At 44.7% G+C, this 21,540-nt stretch overlaps 3 protein-coding genes across 7 annotated transcripts; 1 reads left to right on the top strand and 2 right to left on the bottom strand.

The window, feature by feature from the left end:
- Positions 1–90: 90 nt before the first annotated feature.
- On the bottom strand, positions 91–2,682 carry LOC112887985 (bifunctional protein FolD 2). Its single transcript, XM_025954292.1, has 5 exons — positions 2,522–2,682; positions 2,219–2,402; positions 937–1,094; positions 616–828; positions 91–514 (listed from the first exon to the last, which is right to left on the bottom strand). The coding sequence occupies exons 1-5, from the start codon at positions 2,612–2,614 to the stop codon at positions 284–286; spliced, it is 879 nt and encodes a 292-aa protein (XP_025810077.1). The 5' UTR covers positions 2,615–2,682; the 3' UTR covers positions 91–283.
- Positions 2,683–8,023: 5,341 nt separating this feature from the next.
- Positions 8,024–10,055, bottom strand: LOC112886294 (heavy metal-associated isoprenylated plant protein 35-like). Its single transcript, XM_025952155.1, has 3 exons — positions 9,836–10,055; positions 9,657–9,732; positions 8,024–9,214 (listed from the first exon to the last, which is right to left on the bottom strand). Exons 1-3 carry the CDS (start codon positions 9,875–9,877, stop codon positions 8,262–8,264), a joined length of 1,071 nt encoding a protein of 356 aa, XP_025807940.1. The 5' UTR covers positions 9,878–10,055; the 3' UTR covers positions 8,024–8,261.
- Positions 10,056–10,576: 521 nt separating this feature from the next.
- Positions 10,577–20,006, top strand: LOC112883942 (ATP-dependent DNA helicase Q-like SIM). 5 transcript variants are annotated; one of them, XM_025949216.1, is made up of 16 exons: positions 10,577–11,484; positions 11,608–11,827; positions 11,904–12,014; positions 12,199–12,388; positions 12,804–13,107; positions 13,264–13,457; positions 13,672–13,728; positions 14,697–14,777; positions 15,595–15,658; positions 16,306–16,405; positions 16,483–16,566; positions 16,692–16,779; positions 17,540–17,653; positions 17,874–17,966; positions 18,475–18,813; positions 19,037–20,006. In XM_025949216.1, exons 1-15 carry the CDS (start codon positions 10,881–10,883, stop codon positions 18,799–18,801), a joined length of 2,631 nt encoding a protein of 876 aa, XP_025805001.1. In that variant the 5' UTR covers positions 10,577–10,880; the 3' UTR covers positions 18,802–18,813; positions 19,037–20,006. The 5 variants fall into 5 exon arrangements, 2 of the variants coding, with proteins under 2 accessions (XP_025805001.1, XP_025805000.1); XR_003226997.1 differs by lacking the exon at positions 19,037–20,006 and having other exon boundaries at positions 17,882–17,966; positions 18,475–18,611; XR_003226999.1 differs by lacking the exon at positions 19,037–20,006 and having other exon boundaries at positions 17,587–17,653; positions 18,475–18,523.
- The last annotated feature ends 1,534 nt before the right edge of the window (positions 20,007–21,540 follow it).

Here is a 21,540-nt window from a genome sequence, read left to right as displayed (position 1 = left end):
AGTAAACAGCAGCAAAGCCAATAATCAACAAGTTTTTTCTGTACTTAAGTAACAGCAGCAAAGCCAGTAATCAGCAAGTTTTTTCTGTACTTAAGTAACAGCAGCAAAGCCAGTAATCATTTTTATTGCATTTATTAAACAGGATCACTACTGTTCTTATTCTTGGCAAGTTGAAACAACCAAAATGGGGGAACAAGCCGTTACATCAACACACACTTTTTGAGCCAGTTCCCATCCTTGCAATACAGATCATACAGCACATGAGAATGAGATGAAGTCCCTCCTACTCGACTATTCCCCGCTTTGCGCCATCCACCGTGTTCTTCAGCAGCATAGCCACCGTCATTGGGCCAACGCCTCCTGGGACTGGCGTCAAGTAACCAGCGACCTTGCTCACCTCTGTGAAATCAACATCACCGACAAGCCGGTACCCAGACTTCCTGGTAGGGTCGTCAACCGAGTTCGTCCCAACATCGATAACTGCAGCGCCTGGCTTGATCCAGTCCCCTTTGATCTGGAAACCAAGAAAGCAACAGTGACTCAGTGAACAATGGGCTTCCAGGATACTGCATCATGCTGCGAGAACTGAGAATTTGTTGCGGTGGAGCTACGCACCATCATAGCCTGCCCAGCTGCTGCAATGACTATGTCAGCTTCGCGGACAATGCTTTCCGGATCAGGGGTCCGTGAGTGCACAATTGATACCGTCGCATCTGCCTTCAGAAGGAGCAGGGATACTGGTAGCCCGACTATGTTGCTGCGGCCAACCACAACAGCTCGCTTCCCTTTAACGGTAACTCCGCTCCGTGACAAGAGCTCCATGCATCCCTTCAAACAAAAACCAATACTATGGCTAAGAATAGCAAGTGAAAGCCATCTAAATTATTCTGTGTTATGTTGTATTGATGTAAAATGCTATGCAAATTGTTTCAATACCTTTGGTGTACATGGTACGAAAAGTGGCTCCCTGCCTTTCATTGCAAGTTTGCCAATATTAAGAGGATGGAAACCATCGACATCTTTTTCGATGCTGATCTCACTCAATATCTTCTCTTCATTGATATGCTTAGGCAATGGAAGCTGCACAAGGATGCCTGTAATCAAAGCACATAGTTATAAAGTGAATAGCTTTCCTTCGTAATTTGAAACGAGGGTTTGATTCTATGAAACTGAACTAGTCACAGTCAGAATTTTGATACAGGTAGAACAAGACATGAATCAACGTGAGATGGGCCTGTCTTGTACTAGCAGTAGCAAACTTGTTGGCTTTCTATGAACCGAAGCAGAGCTAGACACAAATTCTTTTTAAACCTGTAGTCCCCTAGTCGACTATCTCCACAGTTATGAAAAGACAAGTTGATTGACCAGATGCAGAACTCGAAAGTTCAGATTTTTGGGAAGAAATTCAATTTAGATCGTCATGCCCAGATTTTTTTTAGTTATAGCTTCTCATTTACAACCGAGCAATGCAATGCTTCATCACTCTATGGCCTTACCAATTTAATACTTGAACTTGGCCAAAAAGAACCTCCTAGGTTCTAACAGAATGACAAAACAACTTACAAAATCAGTAAGACGGGGAATCCTGTCGCATGAGGTAGGCAAATCACACCAAAACAAAACATCTGGGGCACTGTTTTCTTCTGACCATTTGTTCCTTTTTACAAATCTATGCAACTTTGCAACTTGAAAAACCTAAATTCTGATGCCTAATCTAGTGAATAGTGATTGACTACTCCAAGCACTGCCCACCAAACAAGGAGTGTATTGGGATCTGCATACCCTTGGCTAAGAGACAACCCACATTATAGAAAGCACAAACCAGTATTATTGATTACTCTTTTCAAATCCACCTCCATGCCGTAGTGCCCTCAAGGATTCCAGTTCCAAGTATGGAATCAGAAATGATAGACTCGATAGAGACAGGATCAGACCAAATTCACTGAACTGCAAACCTGGAGGCCAGCGGATACCCGTCTATGAATGAATGGTATTCACAGGCACAGCATCATCAGATAGCACGAGTGAGCATCTAAGCATCTGATTCTGACGAATCGTAGGCAAGCAACAATGACTACATTCGCAGCACAAATGCACATTGGATCATAGGAGTATGCCTAACAGCCTAAGCCTAAGAGCCAGAGAACAGAAGCATGCGTTCTGCTGCAACCCAGGCAGTGTACCGGAAAGAGGAGAAGTAAAGCATGGGAGGCGGTACCGTGCACGGCGGGGTCGGCGTTGAGGCGGTGGACCTCGGCGACGAGCGCGAGCTCGGAGATGTCCTCGGGGAGGTCGACGTCGACGGAGCAGATGCCGACCTCGGCGCAGGCCTTGCGCTTCATGTTCACGTACGTCTGCGAGTCCTTCCTGCTCCCCACGATCACCACCGCCAGCCCGGGCACCTGCGAGCGCGCGGGAGTCAGCACAGCGACACTAGCTACCCGGTCCCGACCCAAGGCCCCGATCCAACGCACCCGCGGCGGCCGGCGGTAGAGGGGAGGGGAGGGGAGGGGAGGCTTACGACGTTGTGGGCGGAGGAGAGCGCGGCGACCTCGGCCGCGACCTCGCGGCGGATGTCGCCGGCGATGGCCTTGCCGTCGATGATCTGCGCCATCGCGGTGGCTGTCGTCTCGTCTGGGCGAGCGAGTGGCGGCGACGACTCGGGATGAGAGAGAAATCATGGTTGGGTGGGTTAGGTGCGCCTGACCCATTGGGCCTATGGCTTGCATGGGCTCTTATGCTTTGGGCCTGGATAGTCCCAGGAGGTGTGTTGTTCCTGATTGGTTGAAGCCTGGCAAAGGGTAGCAAACCAGCAATCTTTTCGAAAGGACGGCACGGGATCTTCCGCAAGTTGGCCTGCTTTGGCAAATTTTGCATTTAAAGGTTCCATTTTTCTACCATGAATCCAAGATTAATGGATGTAAACTGTAAATTGAACTCAATGTGTGGTGGGGAATTTGAGGGGGCAGTGAGAATAGGCGAAGGTGTTTAAGTCGAGCATCGGTTGTAGGGTTCACTTAAAGGTGTTTAAGTGAGAATAGTCCGGTTACCTCAACCACGAAGCTCAGCTCGGTGAACAGAGGAATCAAAACATGATCTTTCATATATAGGTGAATGCAGGTTTGGGCTAGCCTGAATTAGGTCTAAGCCTGCATACAACAACTAGCCCAGGCATCTATTTCTTCTTGAAGTGTCTTATTTTCCTTGATTTGAGATACTAGTTAGTGTCTTCTTCAGAAAACACACTATAAGTTTTGGAATCTTAACACAGTGTCGGCTGGTGTGGGATCCAGATTCCTCCTGGAAAATTCCTGTACCAATAATCCTTCCCCTCCGATCCGATCAGTCCCAAAGGAGAATATGGATGAGAACTTCCATTAAGTTGGGCGTGTCCCCTGAACTGGTTGTTTTCGTTGAGTTCTTTGCTCTGCAATTTGTGCGAATAATGGGTTGCACACGTTGGCAATACTTACTTAAAATTTGTAGTGGATTTATAAAAAAAATTCACGAGATGTGATTGACTTCCTTTATGATAGTTGGTAGGAGAGTTTCTGTGATTCCAAAAAGGGCCAAGTCATGCTGCCGGAATAGTGCAGATCTTTTGGTATGTACCAGTCCAATTGCTCATTGGTAAAAGACTATAGATAGAGTTTGGATTGCTCTCTGATTCTTTTGGTGTTGTTGACGGGTGGAGGAGAGAGAGGAGGAGAAGGAGATGCTACCAAAAATACCCCAGTGAGGTTAGAGAGGATGAAGCATATGCAGCAGCAGCCACTGTCATGGATCTATAGATGATGGGAATATAGTATGGAGACTGATGCACCAATCTTCTCCGGATTCCTTTCTCCACTCTCTGGATAGTGCTAGAGGGATCACATGAAGATCTAGAGCAAGATTTGGACCTGCATAAACATCAATTTAGCCGGTACCCGCGATGCATATCTTTTGCGTTTTGAGGAACAACTCCGTACCTCAGGAACATCAGGGAGGGTCCAGCAATGATTATCATGTTAGTGGGGTCCAACTCAAAATAAAGTGCTGCAAGATCTTACATATATGTATATTTCTTGTTCACAAATTATGTAAACTTTATGCAGAGTAGTAGTTTCATTCTTCGCAAAAACGCACACGCACAGAGAAAGTAATAGTTTGAGAAAGTAATAGTTTCATTATTTAGTCCTGACTCTTGAGCCTAACAACCGGTTCTCAATCAGTTTTAGTATCCACCTCCTATGCTCCAGGCTTAGACCTTCAATCTGTAAATTCTCTACAAAATACTGCAAATGGGATGTGTTTTTGAAATGTGTTACTCTGAATCATCTGAAGGTGGGAATTTACGGAGTAATATACGCAATTGTCACACTTCAAATTCTTTATGAAACATTGTACGGATACACCACAAACACTCATCTCTATGAACATACACACTGAAACACACACACTCCTTACTCCTGACATATCCATCCTGGAATGCCACTTTCTTTTACCCTTTTTCTTTTCCATTTCCTGACATGAGAATATGTGTTGGTCTGTGAGCCTTTGATGCTATATGCATTATCACTTTATCAGATAAAAAGATGAAGCATGGAACGGACCCTCCCTTGAGAATCAGCCGGTGGCGATAAGTTTGAGAGTGAAAGAAAGAAAGGCTCCCTTTGACATCAAACTGGCCAGGGTCAAGCACACATCAAATTTATTTCCAAAAAAAATACATAAAAAGAAGCAAATTAAAAGGAGAATATCTGAGCAAGGTACATCCATGCATGCACCTGGCCATATACTACTCATGCACTGCCTGCCCGCACAGTTGAAGCAATTTTTTTTGGAAAAAAAAAGTGAAAGCTACTGACATGTACATCAAAAGCAAAGTGCTGCAAGATTTTTTAGATTCTTTTCTGCAATTTTTTCAGGCGATCCATCCATCAGAGAAGTCAATTCTCTGCAAGCTTCAGGCTAAGATTCAGTTCACTTAAAAAGGGCCACAAAAGAAAAAGGAGAAAAAAAAGGGAGATAAGTGACATCAAATGTACCTTGTTGCAAATCAGCGAGTGATCCAAGGACACACAAGCTGTTCCCGTCAGATCCTGCTTTGCCTTCCTGCAGCAGAATGCCACTATGCATAGCTGCACACAGCTGATCCATACATGCATGATCTAGATGATGCATATGATAGTATGCTCATGTTCGAATTGTATATATGTCCATAGGGCGAGCTAACTAGTATGGTGTTACTGTATGTTCTTTGAGTTATTTGGATTTGGGAGTTAATATGGGAACTCATCCCTATGGATTTTGATCCAAGTCATGGGTGTCAACACAGTGTTCGATCCAACTAATAAAGCTTCTATGATAAAGTTTCAACACAGTGTTCAACACATTAAAACCTTTCAAGGTGCGAAAAATCGGAAAAGAGCCGTAAAATTCGATGATGGATGCCAATGCCATGGTTGCCCAAAACTCATCAGGTGAGTTTGAATGGGGAAACCTATGGCCATGGGAGTAGACTAACCCTTGGAACTACAAGCACACTAGGCTTTTCATTTGCATTTTCTCTAGGGCATTGAGCTTACTACTAATTGCTAGCGTACAACCCTGTCCTTTGTTGCCTCGGTTGAGTCAAGAGACTAGAGAAGCTTAAGCCTATAATATTAGTAGGTGGTTAGGGAACAAAGCAAGCCAAGAATCCGTTCAAGAGAGAGGAAACAAACAAAAGACAAGAACATTGTACCTCTCATGCATGGGAAAGTGTTCCATTGTTTGATAGAAAAACGGAGTCCTTCCGGTACCATATATCACTGCGATATTCCTGTGTTGTTTGTTACTGGAGCTGCCTTGGTGGAAGAACATTGGAAAACCGATGTGGCCAAACCTTCTCATTGTTGCTTTCTCTCCTGAGAATCTTGCCAACTTTCCTAACATTGGGCTCTGCAAACGCTGCTGTACTCAAACTGGTAACAACTCATATTTAAAAAGGACATACAGATACTAAGTTGTACCAATGTGGTAATTAGCAAAATGACTTGTGAACAACAGAATTAATTGTCTGCATAAAACCATATTTGTGATGCAGGTTCTAGGTTCAAGTTGTCCCCGCAGAAGGAGCTGTAGTGTTGTATTTATTCCCTAAAAGGGGTCTATACTCTAATCATATACTTCCTATGTTTGAAATTAATAGGAGTATTATATTTTAAAAAGTTAAAATTCATAATTTTTGATTAATAATTAGTCAAATTTACACATGCTCAGTGTTATGAATAGATTTGTATTTCAAAGATCTTTCAAAATGGTTGATTTGTAAAAATCATGGCCAATATATTGTAAGAGAAATTGATGGTCAAAGTATACCTCTAAAGACTTTGTAAAATCCTAGTACGCCTACTAAAATGAATGGAGGGAGTAGATCTTTATTTGTCAGACCAATCAAACAAGCTTTAATTATTGATCTATTTTACTTTTAAAATATTCAGAAAGGGGGGATCCAACAAAAACACTCAAATTAGTACTGCAGTGTAATGATGATACATTAGGGCTACGCTAAAATAGCTACCCTCAAGTTCCATAGTGGCTTTGTCATACTGTTTGCTTCGTAAATCTTGAACCCACGAAAATTTGGGCTTTGATTTGACTAAAAGACCCTTACAATTTGATTTTGTGTCCCATCATTTGATTCTGTCTCTGTTTTTTCTCCGCCTCCTTTCCCCCTACCATCTCCAATCAGTCCATTCTTTTAAGGTCCCTAGAGACCATTCTAAGAATAATATAGATCAAGAGATTAAGCTAAGCACGTAGTGAGGCGCCTTTTTAAATCAAAAGCCCTCCATGCATCTTTGAAAAGCTCAAAGATTGGCGTCCTTGAATAATTAAACATGGTGATCTGCTCCATGACTCATTAGTGGCTTGAAAAGTACCTTTCTAAGCCACTACTTCCATGTGTGATGTAGTAGCAAGCCACAATTTTTTTCAATTTTTTTATTGAGCTACAAAAATCACTTGAAGGGTAAAGGGACATATTCCTATCTGAAACGAGAACCTAGTTGGACCTGGTTTATTAGTCTGTTGCACTCTTATTAGTCTGAGTTCTATTAACATGTACGTTCATGCTTAACTAGGGGAAGGAATTGAATTAGCTCTATTTATTTTGAGTTTGAAACATGTTCATGTCCAAAGTAGCTCAATTTTCTTAAGACAAACTTGATGAATCATTGAAAGTATCCGTGGTTGCATTTTCTTTCTTCTCTCACTATCAACATGTTCAAAGATAAGTGAAATGTTTTCAATCATCTTTGTTTTTTCTCTCACAGCCAAGTGTCATTTAAAGAACTTTTCATCTAATGTCTTGAGACCGTCTTCAATGTAAAGGCATAAATACATAACTTTGACATTCTTCGTTGACTCATAGAGAATTTGTCATAACATATTCTTGGAAATAGAATCCTCTCTTCTTGAAATTGGAGTATCTATTCTTCCCCAACTCGCCAATGAGTAAGCTGGCTGCATACGAATTTGCTGGCCGGTGTACCGTATATGCCACGTTGCTATCCTTGACAATAAAAAACACTTGCAGTTCAAACTTGTACATTGGTTTGTTTTAACTGGGGTATTTATAGACCGCTGACCTTTGTAATGGATATTTGTAACCAAATCGGGGAACATAAGGAGAGAGGAAACACATATAGATAGCGCAGCGCAACCGCGATACGACTCCCAGAAACACTACAGGCAATTTGTTGCATCAAAAAGAAAATTATGTTCATCTTTAGCTCTTTTTCTAGTATACCTTCTTCACACCATGTTTCCTTAGCCACAGATCAAAGAATAGCTCACCTACTACTATATATGTGCAGTTTATGCAGAAAAATGCAGTGAGCAATCAGTGGCGAATCCAGCATCTCCCTTCCCTTCTTCTTCCTACCCCTTCTTCTTTATTCTTTGTTTCAAAGGGGCTTAGGGATATCCATCGATCTTGGAGAGGTAGGGGAGCTTGATCCCCCTGGCCCCCTGTATATCGGTCCTGTGAGCAACCAAACAAATGATGATGGTGCAATTTATGTTCCCAAGCTACTCTAATTTACTAGCACATCTAAAATTCATATGTTTTTCCGGATACAGCAAAATGTTGCAGGTCGCATCAAACTTACAACCAGTTCAATCTTGGCCATTACAAGAGCATAATCTAGCACAGCCAGGCTTCTTGCAACATCTTATAGTACGGAGTAGTAATCAATTAAATTGCTTAACCGATAGATCAATATAATCCTCAATCACATGATGCTGCAGGCGTTGGCGTTCTCCTCGCTGAACATGTAGTACGACCCGGGCGCCGCCGACACCGGCGCTGTCGAGTAGAAGTACCCGCCGCCTGCCGTGGTGTACGCCGCGCCGGCCATCGGGTGGTAGTAGGCGCTGCTCCGGAGCGCCGAGCTCGGGTGCGCCGTGCTATAGCTCATGACGTACGCCGGCGGGTGGACCCCGGCGGGGTAGTACCCCGGGTAGCTCATCGCCGCGGCCGGCGGCGGCGGGTACGGCCCGGCGTCGACGACGGTGGTGAGAGGACCGGAGTTGCCGGCGGCCGGCTTCGTGGGCGCGTCCGGCGGCGGGTGGACTTCCACTATTGCACCAGCGCCGGCGCCGTCTCCGTTGGCGTTGGCGTTGGCGTTGGCGTTGGCATTGGGATTGCCGTTGCCGTTGCCGTTACCGCCGCCTTTCTTGCCTTTCTTCTTGCCGCCGCCGCCGCCATTGCCGTTGCCGTTCGCGGCGGGCGCGATGGGCTGCGGGCCCTGCGGCGTCATGGCTAAAGGGGGCACTTTGCCACCTGCACCGCCGTCGTGAGCGTCTCCGGCGCCAGCCGGCCCGTTGCCACCGCCGCCGTCACCCTCAGGCTTATCGTGCTCGCCGTCGGACGCCTCATCGCACGGGCCGCTGCCGCCCTCAGCCTTGTCCGGAGGGCAGGGCCCGCTCCCGCCCTCCGCCGGCGCCGGGTCCGCGGGTTTGTTGTTCCCGGGGTTCTTGCTCTTGCTCTTCTTTTTCTTCTTCTTGCCTCCACTGCCTGGGGATCCGCCGGGAGCGTCCGTGGCTGCCGCCGGCGGAGCGGGCTCCGGCCACGGCTCGGCGTGCTTGCCGGTCTTGAGGAGCTTCTTGACGAGCGCGTCGGCGGAGACGTTGCCGATGACCACCACCTTATGCTGCTGCATGTCGATGTCCGTCTTGTACACCCCTGTGAACGAGGAGTCGATGCATCATGCATCAGTGCAGCAAATATTTGAGACAGACAACAAACGTTGCAGTAACAAGAAAAAAAATTCGAATTAAATTTGCAACACGGATTCATAGTTTTTGGGTGAGAATTCCGTAGGGGTTTGACAGAGACGAGGGAAAATGGGATATGGTCAGAAACATGAAACTGGGGTTTAACAGGAACACGAAGCACTCCGAGTTCAAACCTTCTGTTCAGTACAAGGAACAGGGGAAGCTAGCTTTCGTGAACACACATGACCCAGCAATCCTGATGTCAGAAACATATGCACAAAGAACGCCAAATACAAAGAAGGAAACGAAGCAAAAGGCTAGTTCAGACTTCTCCTCGTTTTTCAAGTCTTTCAAATCTGATTCAGAGAAAAAGACTGCTTGAAGGCTCTGAGAAACTGAATAACACGTACCTTCGATGCTGTGCAGCACCTTCTTTACCTTCTTCTTGCAGCCCTCACAGTGGATGCTCACCTTCAAGGCCAGAGTCTGCCAATGAAACAACCAGCACAGTCAGAACCCAAGAATCAGCCTCCAAGAAAGCCCAAACATGTAGGTCTAAACTCTGAACTGTCAAGTGTTAGCTGCTTACCTGATACCTGAGCGGCTCAAGACCTTCTTCGGGAGCTGCCATGGCGGAGCAGAGAAAGAGAGGGGGAAGGAGGGAGTGAGGGAGGGGATGCTAGATGAAGATGGACGAAGGTGAGAGGATGCAGGAGAATAAGAAGAGAGGGAAAGTGCGGAAGCTGTGAAAGAAGAGAATGGTGGCACCAAGCGGGGGGCAAAAGAAAGTGGCAATGTTTGGCCCTGAGGAGAGGCAGGACTGGACTAAATAGCATCTGGGAGCAGGGGTGAATAATTCTCTAGGTTTTTTTTGTCCCCCTTTTTTTCTTATAAAATCTGCCGGTTGCAAGATCCCGTGTTTTTCCTTGGTTCTCTTGGTCTTGTTGTTGTGTTATGCCAAAGCAGTTTGGTCCTTTTTTTTTTAAAAAAAAAGCATATATAGCATGCTGGAAAATTTTCCAATAATATTTTTTTATCAGACCAATAACAATCCTGAATTATCTAGCAGATAATTAATATTCCCTTGATTCTAAAACATACTCCACTCGGTCATTTGACTCATTTCCGTTTCTTTTGTGGTCTGCGAGACGGCGAAAAAAATAATTCATCCTCAGTTGGGCCGGTGCAGTGCCGCCTTGTACACAAACTAGGCCGGCCCTCACTTGAAAACCGATTGGTCCGGGCCCGCGGCGCTGTCACGATGGCCCCACGTGTTAGTGGTAGGCGCCCGTGAAGAAACACTCCCGCTGTCTGCACGTTCCCTCCCTTCCCTGCCGCGCGGCGCGCCTCCTCCCGCGATTCGAAACGGAAACCCTCGCATTCCCCCACCCCCCCCTCTAGAAGCCTCTAGAAGCTTCTCCCTCCGCCTCCCCTGCGAGCCATCCCCGTGCCCTGAGCGGCGGAGGGCGCGAAGCGACATCGGGGGCGTCCGGCTGCAGCTCCACCGGTAATTCCGCGCCGCGCCCCTAGAAAATCTCGATTCGGATCGCTGAACGCTGTCGCGATTTCGGGGGTGGATTTGCTGCGGCCTCGCTGATTCCTGGCGGCAGCGGGGCGCGCTGTTGCGGTCGTACATGGAGCCCGTCGCCGCCGCGGGAACCGGGGGCGACGTGTCTGCCGACGGCCTCATCGCCGAGCTGCTCGACATGGGCTTCGACTTCGACGACATCGCCGCGGCGGTCGGCGCCGTCGGCCCGCGCCGCGCGGAGGCGCTCGAGGTCCTGCTGGGTGGGTCCTGCGCCGGCGCGGGGCAGGCGAGGCGGGGAGGGGGAACGCCAAGCCGTCCCGCCTCGCGTGCAGCCCTGCCGCGGCCGGCTGGGAAGGGGACGCAATTGAGGAACCCTAGGGGAAGGCTGAGGCAGTCCAGCATTACCGATCACATTGCCTCAGGTGCTGGAAGTAGAAACGGGTCTGGTCGGGAAGCGAGCACTTCGTTTCCTTGTTCAGAGACTCCCGTTGATCACAGGGTACCAGTGGGCGTTGATGTTTGTTCCAAGCTTGGACCTGAATTGCAGTCTTTGGTTGAGAACTTGGGAGCCGATTGCAGCCACAAGGACAAAATTACTGCTGTGTTGCAAAAGCATTTCGGATTTTCCTCCCTAAAAGGCTTCCAAATGGAAGTTTTGGATGCTTGGTTCGCGCACAAGGATTGTCTTGTTCTAGCAGCTACAGGATCGGGTATTTCTTTTTAACACTATTTAATATTCTGTAATTTCGAAGGTTGTTTCCTCGTCAATTGTCATTACACAGTTACCAATTTGGCCTCCTTTTCTTACATTACATGAATGACTCTGCTGGCAGGAAAATCCCTTTGTTTTCAGATCCCAGCTCTACTAACTACAAAGATTGTGGTGGTGATCTCACCCTTGATAAGTCTAATGCATGATCAGTGCATGAAACTTGCAAAGCATGGGATATCGGCATGCTTCCTTGGATCAGGACAACCTGATAGTCGTGTTGAGGGTAAAGCAATGGCTGGCATGTATAAGATTGTTTATGTTTGCCCTGAGACAGTATTAAGGTAACCATTCTGCTTTTGGTATGCTAAAGTCCATTAATGTGTTGCCATACTTATCTTAGAACATCTCTAATTGCAGACTAATGGAACCTTTGAAGAAACTTGCAGAAAAGCCAGGAATTGCACTTTTTGCCGTTGATGAGGTTCATTGTGTTTCTAAATGGGGTCACGATTTTCGACCTGACTATAGGTCTGCTCTCGTGTTTGATATCCTCTATTAAAGGTGCAAATTATTGTTTACCAATTAGTGTTGCCTTTTCATCATTATTTAATGCTTACATATGGCGAAATGTGATTAGTTTCGTTTTGTACTTAACAAACAACATGTGTACGTTACACCTCTTTGTATTTAAAAATCATTTTTTCAACTACAGGAAATTATCTGTGCTGCGAGAAAATTTCAATTCCACCAAATTGAAGTTCTTGAAGCATGATATTCCTGTGATGGCGTTGACAGCTACCGCAACTATTCCTGTACGAGAAGACATTGTCAAGTCCTTGAAAATGTCAGAAGATACAAAAATCGTGTTGACTTCCTTTTTCCGTCCAAATCTCCAGTTTAGTGTGAGTTGATCTAGCGTTCTGCTAGTTTTCCTTTTTATGTTCTTCCTATGGGATACAACTGCCGTATGTGTAGATTGTAGAACATTGTACTGTGATATGCTGTTTGAAACTACAGACTTCAGATTACTCGAACTTTACAAGAATCATGCAAGAAAGTAAGATGGCTGTGGTTATTTTTTTTATTTGTGGTATGGTTGTGATTTTTGAAGGATACTACCCCTTTTTTCCATAATCTAAGCTTTGGTTTGAACTGGTTGATGCATGAGTTTCTATATGTTGTCAGAGACAAGAGGTCCTTGGTCCTCATGCAAAATGCGATACATTTTAGTTCATATGCAGATCAACAGTTATCTTATGCCACGATTTGCTAAGGTGCGCTACTTACAATCCTTACTTCCCCTTCCAATTTCTGTAGGTAAAGCACAGTAAAACTTCTGCCTCATCATATAGAAAGGACTTCCAAGAACTGATAGGGACATATAATGCATCAAGGAAGTTTAAAGGGAAAGAAAATCAGCTTCTTCATGAAATTGACCCTGGCTCTGAAAGCAGTTCATATGACTCTCTGAACGATAGTGCATCAGATGATGAAGATTCAAATATTGATTCTGCAAGCTGTGGGGATAAGAATGTTGGAAAAACAAAAACTGGCATGCCTTTGGTAAAAGAAAACACTGAAAATCAGTTGGATCTGTATCCAGGAGTTGATGATTTTGATGGTAATGGACTAATTGACGATTAACTTTCTATGGCGACTTGCTTTTGAGCGTGCAGTTTCAATGATTTAAGAAAAAGTACTTTGGACCTTATTTTTGAAATTGTCGTTCTTTTGAGTATGTTAGTTCCTTAGATTAACACTTCACTTTCTCTTGTAGTTTCATGTGGCGAATTCCTTGAGGGCTCGCAATCTGAGAGCTCTGCCTTTCCTGCTCAATCCAACGAAGCCAGCTTGTCAGAATGTTTGGATCAAGGTCCTACAATTGTTTATGTACCCACAAGGAAAGAAACTGTCGAACTAGCTAACTTCCTTTGCAAATCTGGTGTCAGAGCTGCAGCATATAATGCAAAGGTAATCATCACTGTTTTCTGTATGCATAAGGAAATTAGTCGTTTTTCTTTGAGAAATGGAATCAATAGGTCATAAGTGTGAACCATTTGTACATACATTCTAATATATTCTAGAAGAAATACTCTGCAAATTGCAGTATTCTTGATGTGATTATCTGTTCTCTTATATTGACAAATCTGTAATTTGTTTGGCGCTATCTGACACTTCTTTTCAGATGCCTAAATCTCATTTGAGGCAGGTGCATCAGCAGTTCCATTGCAATGGCTTGGAGGTAGTAACTGCTATCTTATTTTATTTGTGTTTTTATCTCAGAATGACTGGAATATGCTATTGGGAGTGCTGCACTCTTCATTATTAGATGCAATTTCTATATTCTCATTTTCTGCATATAGGCAACAGTGAGCATGAAACAGGTTTATATTTTTCAATTAGAGATCCTGAAGTAATAGATGATTGATGTGTAAATTTGTTACATCTTTGTTCAGAGATTTGTAACTTTTTATTTATGACATGCAACTTCTTTAAGTACTGAATGTATAAAGATTACTTGTAATGAGATGCAGTTAGCATGGATATAGCTAAGTGGCCTTATCATTTTAGATCCACACCGGTACATACGGAATTGATACCTATATGTTTCAGATGAGCAGGCTCTTTTGATATTTCAGCAATACTATCTCTTAGTACAATAGTGCCTATTGTCTTGTTCACACCTTTCCTTACTAGGCTGTGCCAATCCTTGCAAAATTGTCTTGAATTAAAATGAGAAATGTCCTGAAATCCTGATATGCTGTGGTCCATGCTTCAGTACTTATGGAATCTTCACTGTATGTAGTCAGTTTTTCATTAGTTCTTGCTTTGCGACTCTTATGCTATGTCTCCCGCTTGCAAAACTACGTGTTTTACCAATTTACCACACTACTATAAACTTGGTGGTATGGAATGGTGTTGAAATGCTGGTGCATAAGTTATTTCACCTGTCGATATTTAAAACTCTTCGGTGTAGCCTTATGTAGTTCCTTTAGTTACATAAGCTCAGAGGCATAAGCAAAATCATTTTTTCATATCTCATTTTATTAAGATGATGTAAAATTCCCATTCATGTAACTGTTAGAGACTTATTTTTCAGAAGGATGAGCAAACAGTCGGTCTAAAAAGGATGAGTAAACAGTATATATCATCTGAAGTGACCCCCCCCCCCCCCCCCCGGGTGACTGTAATGACCTTATCTCTATGTAGGTTGTGGTGGCTACCATAGCATTTGGCATGGGAATTGACAAATCAAATGTCAGGAGAATTATTCACTATGGTTTCCCACAGGTTTGTCAGTTAATTCTCCTGCTCTTGTTTCTCTTTTGGCCATGCCTTGCCAATGACTGGCACTAGTTGCATATGCTTACTAGCAGCAGTAGCTAAGTAATAGTAGTAAACAAGTTGCAGCATGGCAACAGTAGAAGAGTAGTGGTAGGAATAGTGGCTGAGCATACTTTGTACATGATCTCTTTGCTTATATATTGAAGGCAATAGAGCAGCTGCAGCTCAGTTGAGCAGCACCAACCTGCGTGTGTGTTTGTGTATTCACTACTGCTCTCCCTTCTTCTACCTCTACCTGTGAGTGTGTGCGAGAGTTCAGGGGCCTCACCTGGTGCAGGCTGGGCCAACAAGGTTAGTGTAGCCTTTAGTACTTGGGTACTAACTTCCAGGTGCAGTTTAACTGTTCACGTCATTTTACACCCCTGTTTGGCGAAAATGCATGATAAATTGTTCTGTTCGAATAGCCAGAGAAGCTGATGCTTTACAAACTTGTTTTTTTTTTAGAAACAAGGTTTCCCTGCTTTATTTCAGAGAAACAAAGCACACAGTATTTTTGTTCTTTACAAACTTGTTTCAAACATATCTATAAGGCCTTTACATGCATCTCAAGATTTACATGCATCTCAAGATTTGCCCTGTTTGTGTTGATGTCAGACAGAGCTACACACCTGAACTTGTAAATGTGTGCTTGCAAGATAGGAGTTCTAACCAGCCCTTAGAATCCAGATTTCCAGTTACATCCCTGCCGGCTTAACCTTTCTTTTATTTTATTCTTATTGACTTTTTGTCTGAGTTCTAACCAGTCTTTAGTTGATTGGTGCAGAGTTTAGAAGCATACTACCAAGAAGCCGGCCGTGCTGGTAGAGATGGAAAGCTCTCAGATTGCAGTGAGTTATGACTTGGGAATTAAGATGCTTCACATTTGTTACAATTTTCTTAGATGTGATGTTGCTAACTTGTTTGTAGATTTTGTGAAGAGTGATGAATTGAATCATACTCTAACTCGAGAGTTGTACATGTATTATTTACGCTTACCTGCAACTACTAAATGAAGCCTTCAGGCATCAGTTTGTGACGACAATGGGCCTCCTAAGCAAAGTACTTTAACATCAGTATCTTGGTTCTGGTTTTTACCAATAACCCAGCTGAAAACTGGTCAAAACAATCAAGATCATAAATTTTGAAGATACCAGTGGTTAGGATATTTAGTTTGGAGCTCTACTAGTGTCTTTGTACTAAATTATTCCCTGTTCAGTATTTTCCCATTAAAATTTGAAAGTTTTCATGCAAGCTTTTGTCTTTTCTTATTGATTGACTGTGTTTGAATTTTCGAGTGCAAATTGGAAGTTGTTGATGGCGATAGATTTTAATGGACTTATGTGCTGAAAATTTCCCAGTACCTTTATCTTTTATTCTAACTACACCTTATAAACCAGAGCTTTTGTTACCATGCACTACCTTTATCAGTTATTATCAAGCCTTGCTTTATTCCCTCCTACACTGTGTGACTATTTTCCCCTGATATCATCTGCAGCTCTGTATTGTAATTTTTTGAGAGCACCAACACTCCTTCCTAATAAAAGAAGCGAGGAACAGACAAAGGCTGCATATAGAATGCTACGTGATTGTTTTCAGTATGTCTCTAGCTTTCAAACTCTGGTGATGGCATGGCATGTACATTTGCTAAATGTTATATACTTTTATTCTGCAGCTATTCTTTGAACACTTCAACATGTAGAGCCAAAATATTAGTGAAGTACTTCGGAGAGGAATTTGGTCCTGATAGATGTGACATGTACTTTTCTACTTCCTCCATGCCTCTTCTTATACAAATCAAGGATGTGCTTCTTGCAATTTCATGTGAAGCTGTATTCATGATTGCAAACATTTTTTATATCTGTTTTTCACTTTTGACATCAGGTGTGACGTTTGTATTAATGGCCCTCCTCAAATGCATGATTTCAAGGAAGAAGCAATTGTGTTCATGAATGTCCTTCAGGGTCGAAGTGTGAGTATCCAGTGAAAATCTGGTGACCATATACTATTCTAGCTCTGAACTCTAATACTGTAACGTAATGTCAAAAATTATAAGGAGATGACAAACTCTCAACTTGGCTTTTGAGGAAGCCAGTATGTTTGCTTAGTCATACCTTGACGAGTTTTCTTGTTTAATTTCTGCATGAAGTTGAAAATGATAATGTGGATATAGTGCCAGTAATTCCACTCATCTTCAGAGTCAAGTTCCATTTTTTTGTTCTTTACAGGAATCTAATACATATCTAGTTTCAGTCTCTTATATCTTTCAACACCCCCCCCCCCCCCCCCCCGCTCTCAGGAGAGGAAAGAGCTTTTTATTTATAAACTCAAAAATTTTGCAATGGAGCAGCCTTCTCCTTTAATACTACTATTACTGCACTAATTTATGTATAAACTTGTGGTGTAGAAACTTTATTCCTATAGAAACCTTACATCTGATAATCTAAAATTGCCTGGTCACATTGTTGAAAGCAACATGAGGAGGTATCCCTTCTAATGTTATTTAGTAATTAACTTACTATGGATAGATAGACACCAGATGCAATTTCAATCTGCAAGAATTTTCACATTTTCCCTTTTTCATGGTCTCATCTCCTTTGCACTCATGTCTGTGAATAGGAAATTTCGTGACAAGTAAATTGAGCTGCTCTCAATATCATAAATTTTAGTTACATAGCATCCTTTTGGTCGTTCTATATTGTTGTAACTTCATGTATATAATTGTTATCCAGGGTGATGAAACTGAAGATATGATTTACAACAGTGTACCCCATTACAGATCTGGCCGGAGAAGGTTTGGGAAAGAACCTAATTTCAGAATGGTTGTCGGTCATATACGGGAAAAGGTTTGTTCTAATGATTTTCCATTTTATAATTTACAAAAATGTTAGCAGTAAACGAGGACTTCTGATCTTATTAAGCATGGACCATAGATTGATAAAGTTTTTGTATACAGCAAAAGAAATACTTGGGTTATCATTCCACTTATCATTTTTTTAATATAATGACCATAGATTCTTAACAACAATTGCCAAAACTGTTGTTGTGATTAAAGATTATTTATAGCTTCCTAGGTACGTTGCAACTGACAAGATCTGGTGGCAAGGTCTTGCTCGTATATTAGAAGGCATGGGATACATACAGGAAGCAGCTGGAAAGGTAAGCAATTTACTTAGTAGTAGCTCGTATATCTGTTTTATAATTTGTAACTCAATGTTGTTGTGATGCGTGGCACAAAACTTCTGTTACTGTTCATGCCACAGTTTGTGGACATTTAGAAGCTAGTAGTGGTTTCTTTATTTTGGTTCTTACATCCTCATTCAACATTACAAAATCTGATGTCCTGCTTTTTCATGTTCAGCCTGCTGCTCCCAGCCTCTGCGTGCTATTAATTTGACTCCTTTTAGCCTGCTTCCTGCCATTTTTTCTCAGAAAACATGTTAACTGTCGAACCTTCTTCTGGTTCTACATTACGCATCTAGCCCTCTAGAACAAGGGAAGATTTTAGTGACATCTGACTGATATGGAAACTTCCACTGATAACTGGCTCATACAGTCACATTCGTACAACTCTAGGATAAGCGAGTTGTACATAACTATTTGATTAACTGTTATGTATTATGCCATTTAATGATGGGCGTCAAGTAACAGCATATCAATCTTGCAGCCTCGCGTCTCAATCCAGCATCCGGAGCTGACGGAAGACGGGCTGAAGTTCCTGAACTCGCGATCCGAGGAGCCCCTGCCCGCACACCCGGACGCAGCTATGCTACTGGCGATGAACGACCCACGACCCTTCTCTGGTTCCTCCGAGTGGGGCAGGGGCTGGGCCGACCCCGAGATCCGCCGGCAGCGCCTCGCGGGCAGGAGGGCCGGGCGAAGGAAGAGGACGCGACGCTCCGGCGGGTCCGGCGGGCAGCACCCGACGCCGACGAGCTTCACCACCGCGAGGGAGAGGCTGGCCGCGATCCTCTCCAAGAAGCGGCGGAGGTGATGCTGCTGCAAGGTTAGTTTGGTGAGGTCTCCAGATTGTTGCAGTTCCCTGTGTGTTGGGTGCCCGGTGGTCCGTAGAGTAGAGTAGGGCGCGGGATCTAGTTTCCAAGATTCACGTCGATGATGCTGTCGCCGTAGTTTCTAAGATGAGCTTAGGTTCTATACTAGGCATTTTTATCTCGGTCAAATTTATTCAATTCAGCAGTACACTATTCCTCTGTTTACTGTGGATGTAGGATTGTCGGAAGTACCCTTTTTCTGCAGGGAAACCCCCAGCCATGACAAGGACACTGTTGCCTGCTCCCTGACCCCGACCTGACCGGAGACGAGTCGTGCTCATGCAGCGGCCCCGAACAAGCAGCCAGGTCCGAGTCCTCTCGAAACAGTTCCCTCTCTTAACGTGAGCCGGAAGGATTACGCGCATGTTCAGGCATTATCTCCGCCTATGGGAGGCGGCTGGAGCCTGCAGCAGGCTTGGCTAGGCTAGGCTAGGTGACCCCAGCCGACCGGTCCGTTCATCCGTCGGAGACATTCAGAGCCGCTCGCTCACGCACCGTCGGTTTGGCTGATGGAATGGAAGCTGCGACGGCAAGCGTGGGCGGGCGTCGAGGGGGAGCGGGGAGCCGGGGACAGGCAGGGCGGCAGGCGCTACAGCGGCGGCCGCTGTGGGCTGTGGCTGCAATGCAGAGAAAGACTGGTAGGTCGGGCTTGCTTTCTTTTCGGTGGTGGTGAACTGGTGGGCGGGCGGGCGGTATTGGGCCTGTGCGAGTGGGGCCGCGTCGGCCGCGTGATCGAGTGAGCCGTCTAATCCAGAGTCGAGGAGAGCGCTGTAGCGTGGTGTTGCGTCGCCTGGGCTGCTGTAGCGAGGCCGAGACAAAGCGTTTGCGCGGTTCCAAGGCTAGAGGTGTCATCTCACAGATTACATGCTGCTAGCATGCAAGTACTTAACAACAACCTGCTGGATCTCGCGCAAGAAAATTCCATGACCAGAGGGACCTTGTAGGGAGTAGCAGGCTGCTGTGACGGCCGGAGGGGAGGAATTGCCTGCAGGTTATATTTCGCACAGCATGTTTGACGCCTCAGAAGTAGGCAGGAGGCAAGGGGAGATTCGGAGCACGCGGCAGGCGGGTGAGGTGGCGTCCTTATAGTTTTCTCTCTTTTTTTTCCAAGGTCAAAGGTTTAGAGTATTGCCAAAAATAAAACTGAAGCCCGGTACTAGAAGTACTCTTTTTTTTTTCACCTTTGCTCCCTGTTCTCGCATCCAACTCCGTTTGCACTCTCCTTCTGCACTGCGTGTTTCGAAAAGAAACGAACAGCTTCATTTGCATTTTTTTATATTCCCTGAGAAAAAATGATAGCTATAGTAATCATATCTTACATACAAATGGTATAATACTAATACTATCTACGATCAACGGTTCAGCGCTCCTTTCCCGTCGGATCAAGATCGGCAGCAAAGCAGATTGGATTGGAGCCTACCACACGGCATGTGCGTTGTGCGGCCGCGTAATCTACCGACCCGCTCCTCCCCAACCGCCACGCGTCCACCGCCCCGTGCCAAATAAAAACCAGACGAGATAAACCTCCCCTGGAAAAAATACGGTAATAAGAGAATAAATAAAGGAAAAGAAAAGCAAGAGGCCGATGATGTTTTCCCGAGCGCAGGCCTGGAAAAGCCGCCAGGCCCACCGTGTCAGGCAAAAGCGGGAGCGGAGAGGCGAAAAAGCAAAAAAAAGATTGGTTGGTGACGTCACCCGGGTGGCATTTCGGTAATCTCGCCGCCCAAATGATTTGGTCAATCGGATCTGGACGGCGGGGCCCACGCTCCCCTATCCTCTTCCTCTCCTTCCCCCTCGCTTCTGTCATGCACGCGTCCCTCCTTTTCCCGTTCCCCTGATAAATTTTAGAAAACATTTTTATGGAGGTTAAAAGGGGGGGAAAATAGAAGAAATGGTGTGGGCATCATGAGGTGATGCAGCAGCAGGGGTGTGCATGCAGACGCAGCGCTGCCGCCTTGTAGCCTTTTGCCGGCCAGGGAATTAATAGAGAGAGAAAGAGAGGGGGTCGAACTTGAAGCTCCTAAGAAAAGGGCCGGGTACCACTGGTATCATCATCCCAGTGATGAGCCGAGGACCATTTTTGCAGAGATGGTTTGATTTTGGGTTGAGCATGATGCGTAAGTACATGCATACCTAGCTAAAAGAAATGGTCCGAAAACTTGTTCTTTTAGGAGCATCTTTCATCTGTCCTTTGCCGTGGGAAAGCATTGATCTTTTCACAACGAGGATTATACTTACGTGACTATATGCTTGAAGTAACATTTGGAAGAAAATCTCAGAGGAGGAGCCACTCCAATTTCAAACATTTTTCTTTTTTCTCAAAACAATGCTCCGTCGTCCTACCTAAAGTGGTCAAGAATGCAAAAAACGTCCAATATCACCCAACTATTGAACAAGTACAAACAAATTGCGACAATCCGTCGCTCTCGTTCAAATCCCGTAAGGGCAAACACCAAGGAAATCCACACGCAGAGAGCCTGTAAGCAAACCATCAGAGACTCGGGGCTGCGAGACAAAAGTGGGCTGGTTTGATCTCTTTGCAGGATGCGGTGGCCGTGGCACTGGCGCTGCTCATCCCTGCGCACGGGACCGGACGACCGGTCGTCTCGGCGAGCCGGGAAGAGGAGGAGAACAGACACTGATCGCCTGGACCATTTCTGGTCAGCAAAGCCTAACGGTGA

The sequence above is a fragment of the Panicum hallii genome, chromosome 3 (assembly GCF_002211085.1).
Source record: "Panicum hallii strain FIL2 chromosome 3, PHallii_v3.1, whole genome shotgun sequence".
NCBI lineage: Eukaryota > Viridiplantae > Streptophyta > Magnoliopsida > Poales > Poaceae > Panicum > Panicum hallii.
This window is presented reverse-complemented; position numbering and strand designations above follow the sequence as displayed.

Bases quoted from the DNA above. Each gene is read 5' to 3' on its own strand.
- LOC112887985 (XM_025954292.1), bottom strand. From the start codon at position 2,614: ATGGCGCAGATCATCGACGGCAAGGCCATCGCCGGCGACATCCGCCGC. The intron at 829-936 runs GTATTGAAACAA...TTTTGTTTGAAG, and splicing joins TCGTACCATGTACACCAAAG to GGATGCATGGAGCTCTTGTC. The intron at 515-615 runs GTGCGTAGCTCC...CTTGGTTTCCAG, and splicing joins CAGCTGGGCAGGCTATGATG to ATCAAAGGGGACTGGATCAA.
- LOC112886294 (XM_025952155.1), bottom strand. From the start codon at position 9,877: ATGGCAGCTCCCGAAGAAGGTCTTGAGCCGCTCAGGTATCAG. The intron at 9,733-9,835 runs GTAAGCAGCTAA...TTTCATTGGCAG, and splicing joins TTGAGCCGCTCAGGTATCAG to ACTCTGGCCTTGAAGGTGAG. The intron at 9,215-9,656 runs GTACGTGTTATT...CCTCGTTCACAG, and splicing joins GGTGCTGCACAGCATCGAAG to GGGTGTACAAGACGGACATC.
- LOC112883942 (XM_025949216.1), top strand. From the start codon at position 10,881: ATGGAGCCCGTCGCCGCCGCGGGAACCGGGGGCGACGTGTCTGCCGAC. The intron at 14,778-15,594 runs GTTTGTCAGTTA...TGATTGGTGCAG, and splicing joins TTCACTATGGTTTCCCACAG to AGTTTAGAAGCATACTACCA. The intron at 16,567-16,691 runs GTACTTTTCTAC...TTTTGACATCAG, and splicing joins GGTCCTGATAGATGTGACAT to GTGTGACGTTTGTATTAATG.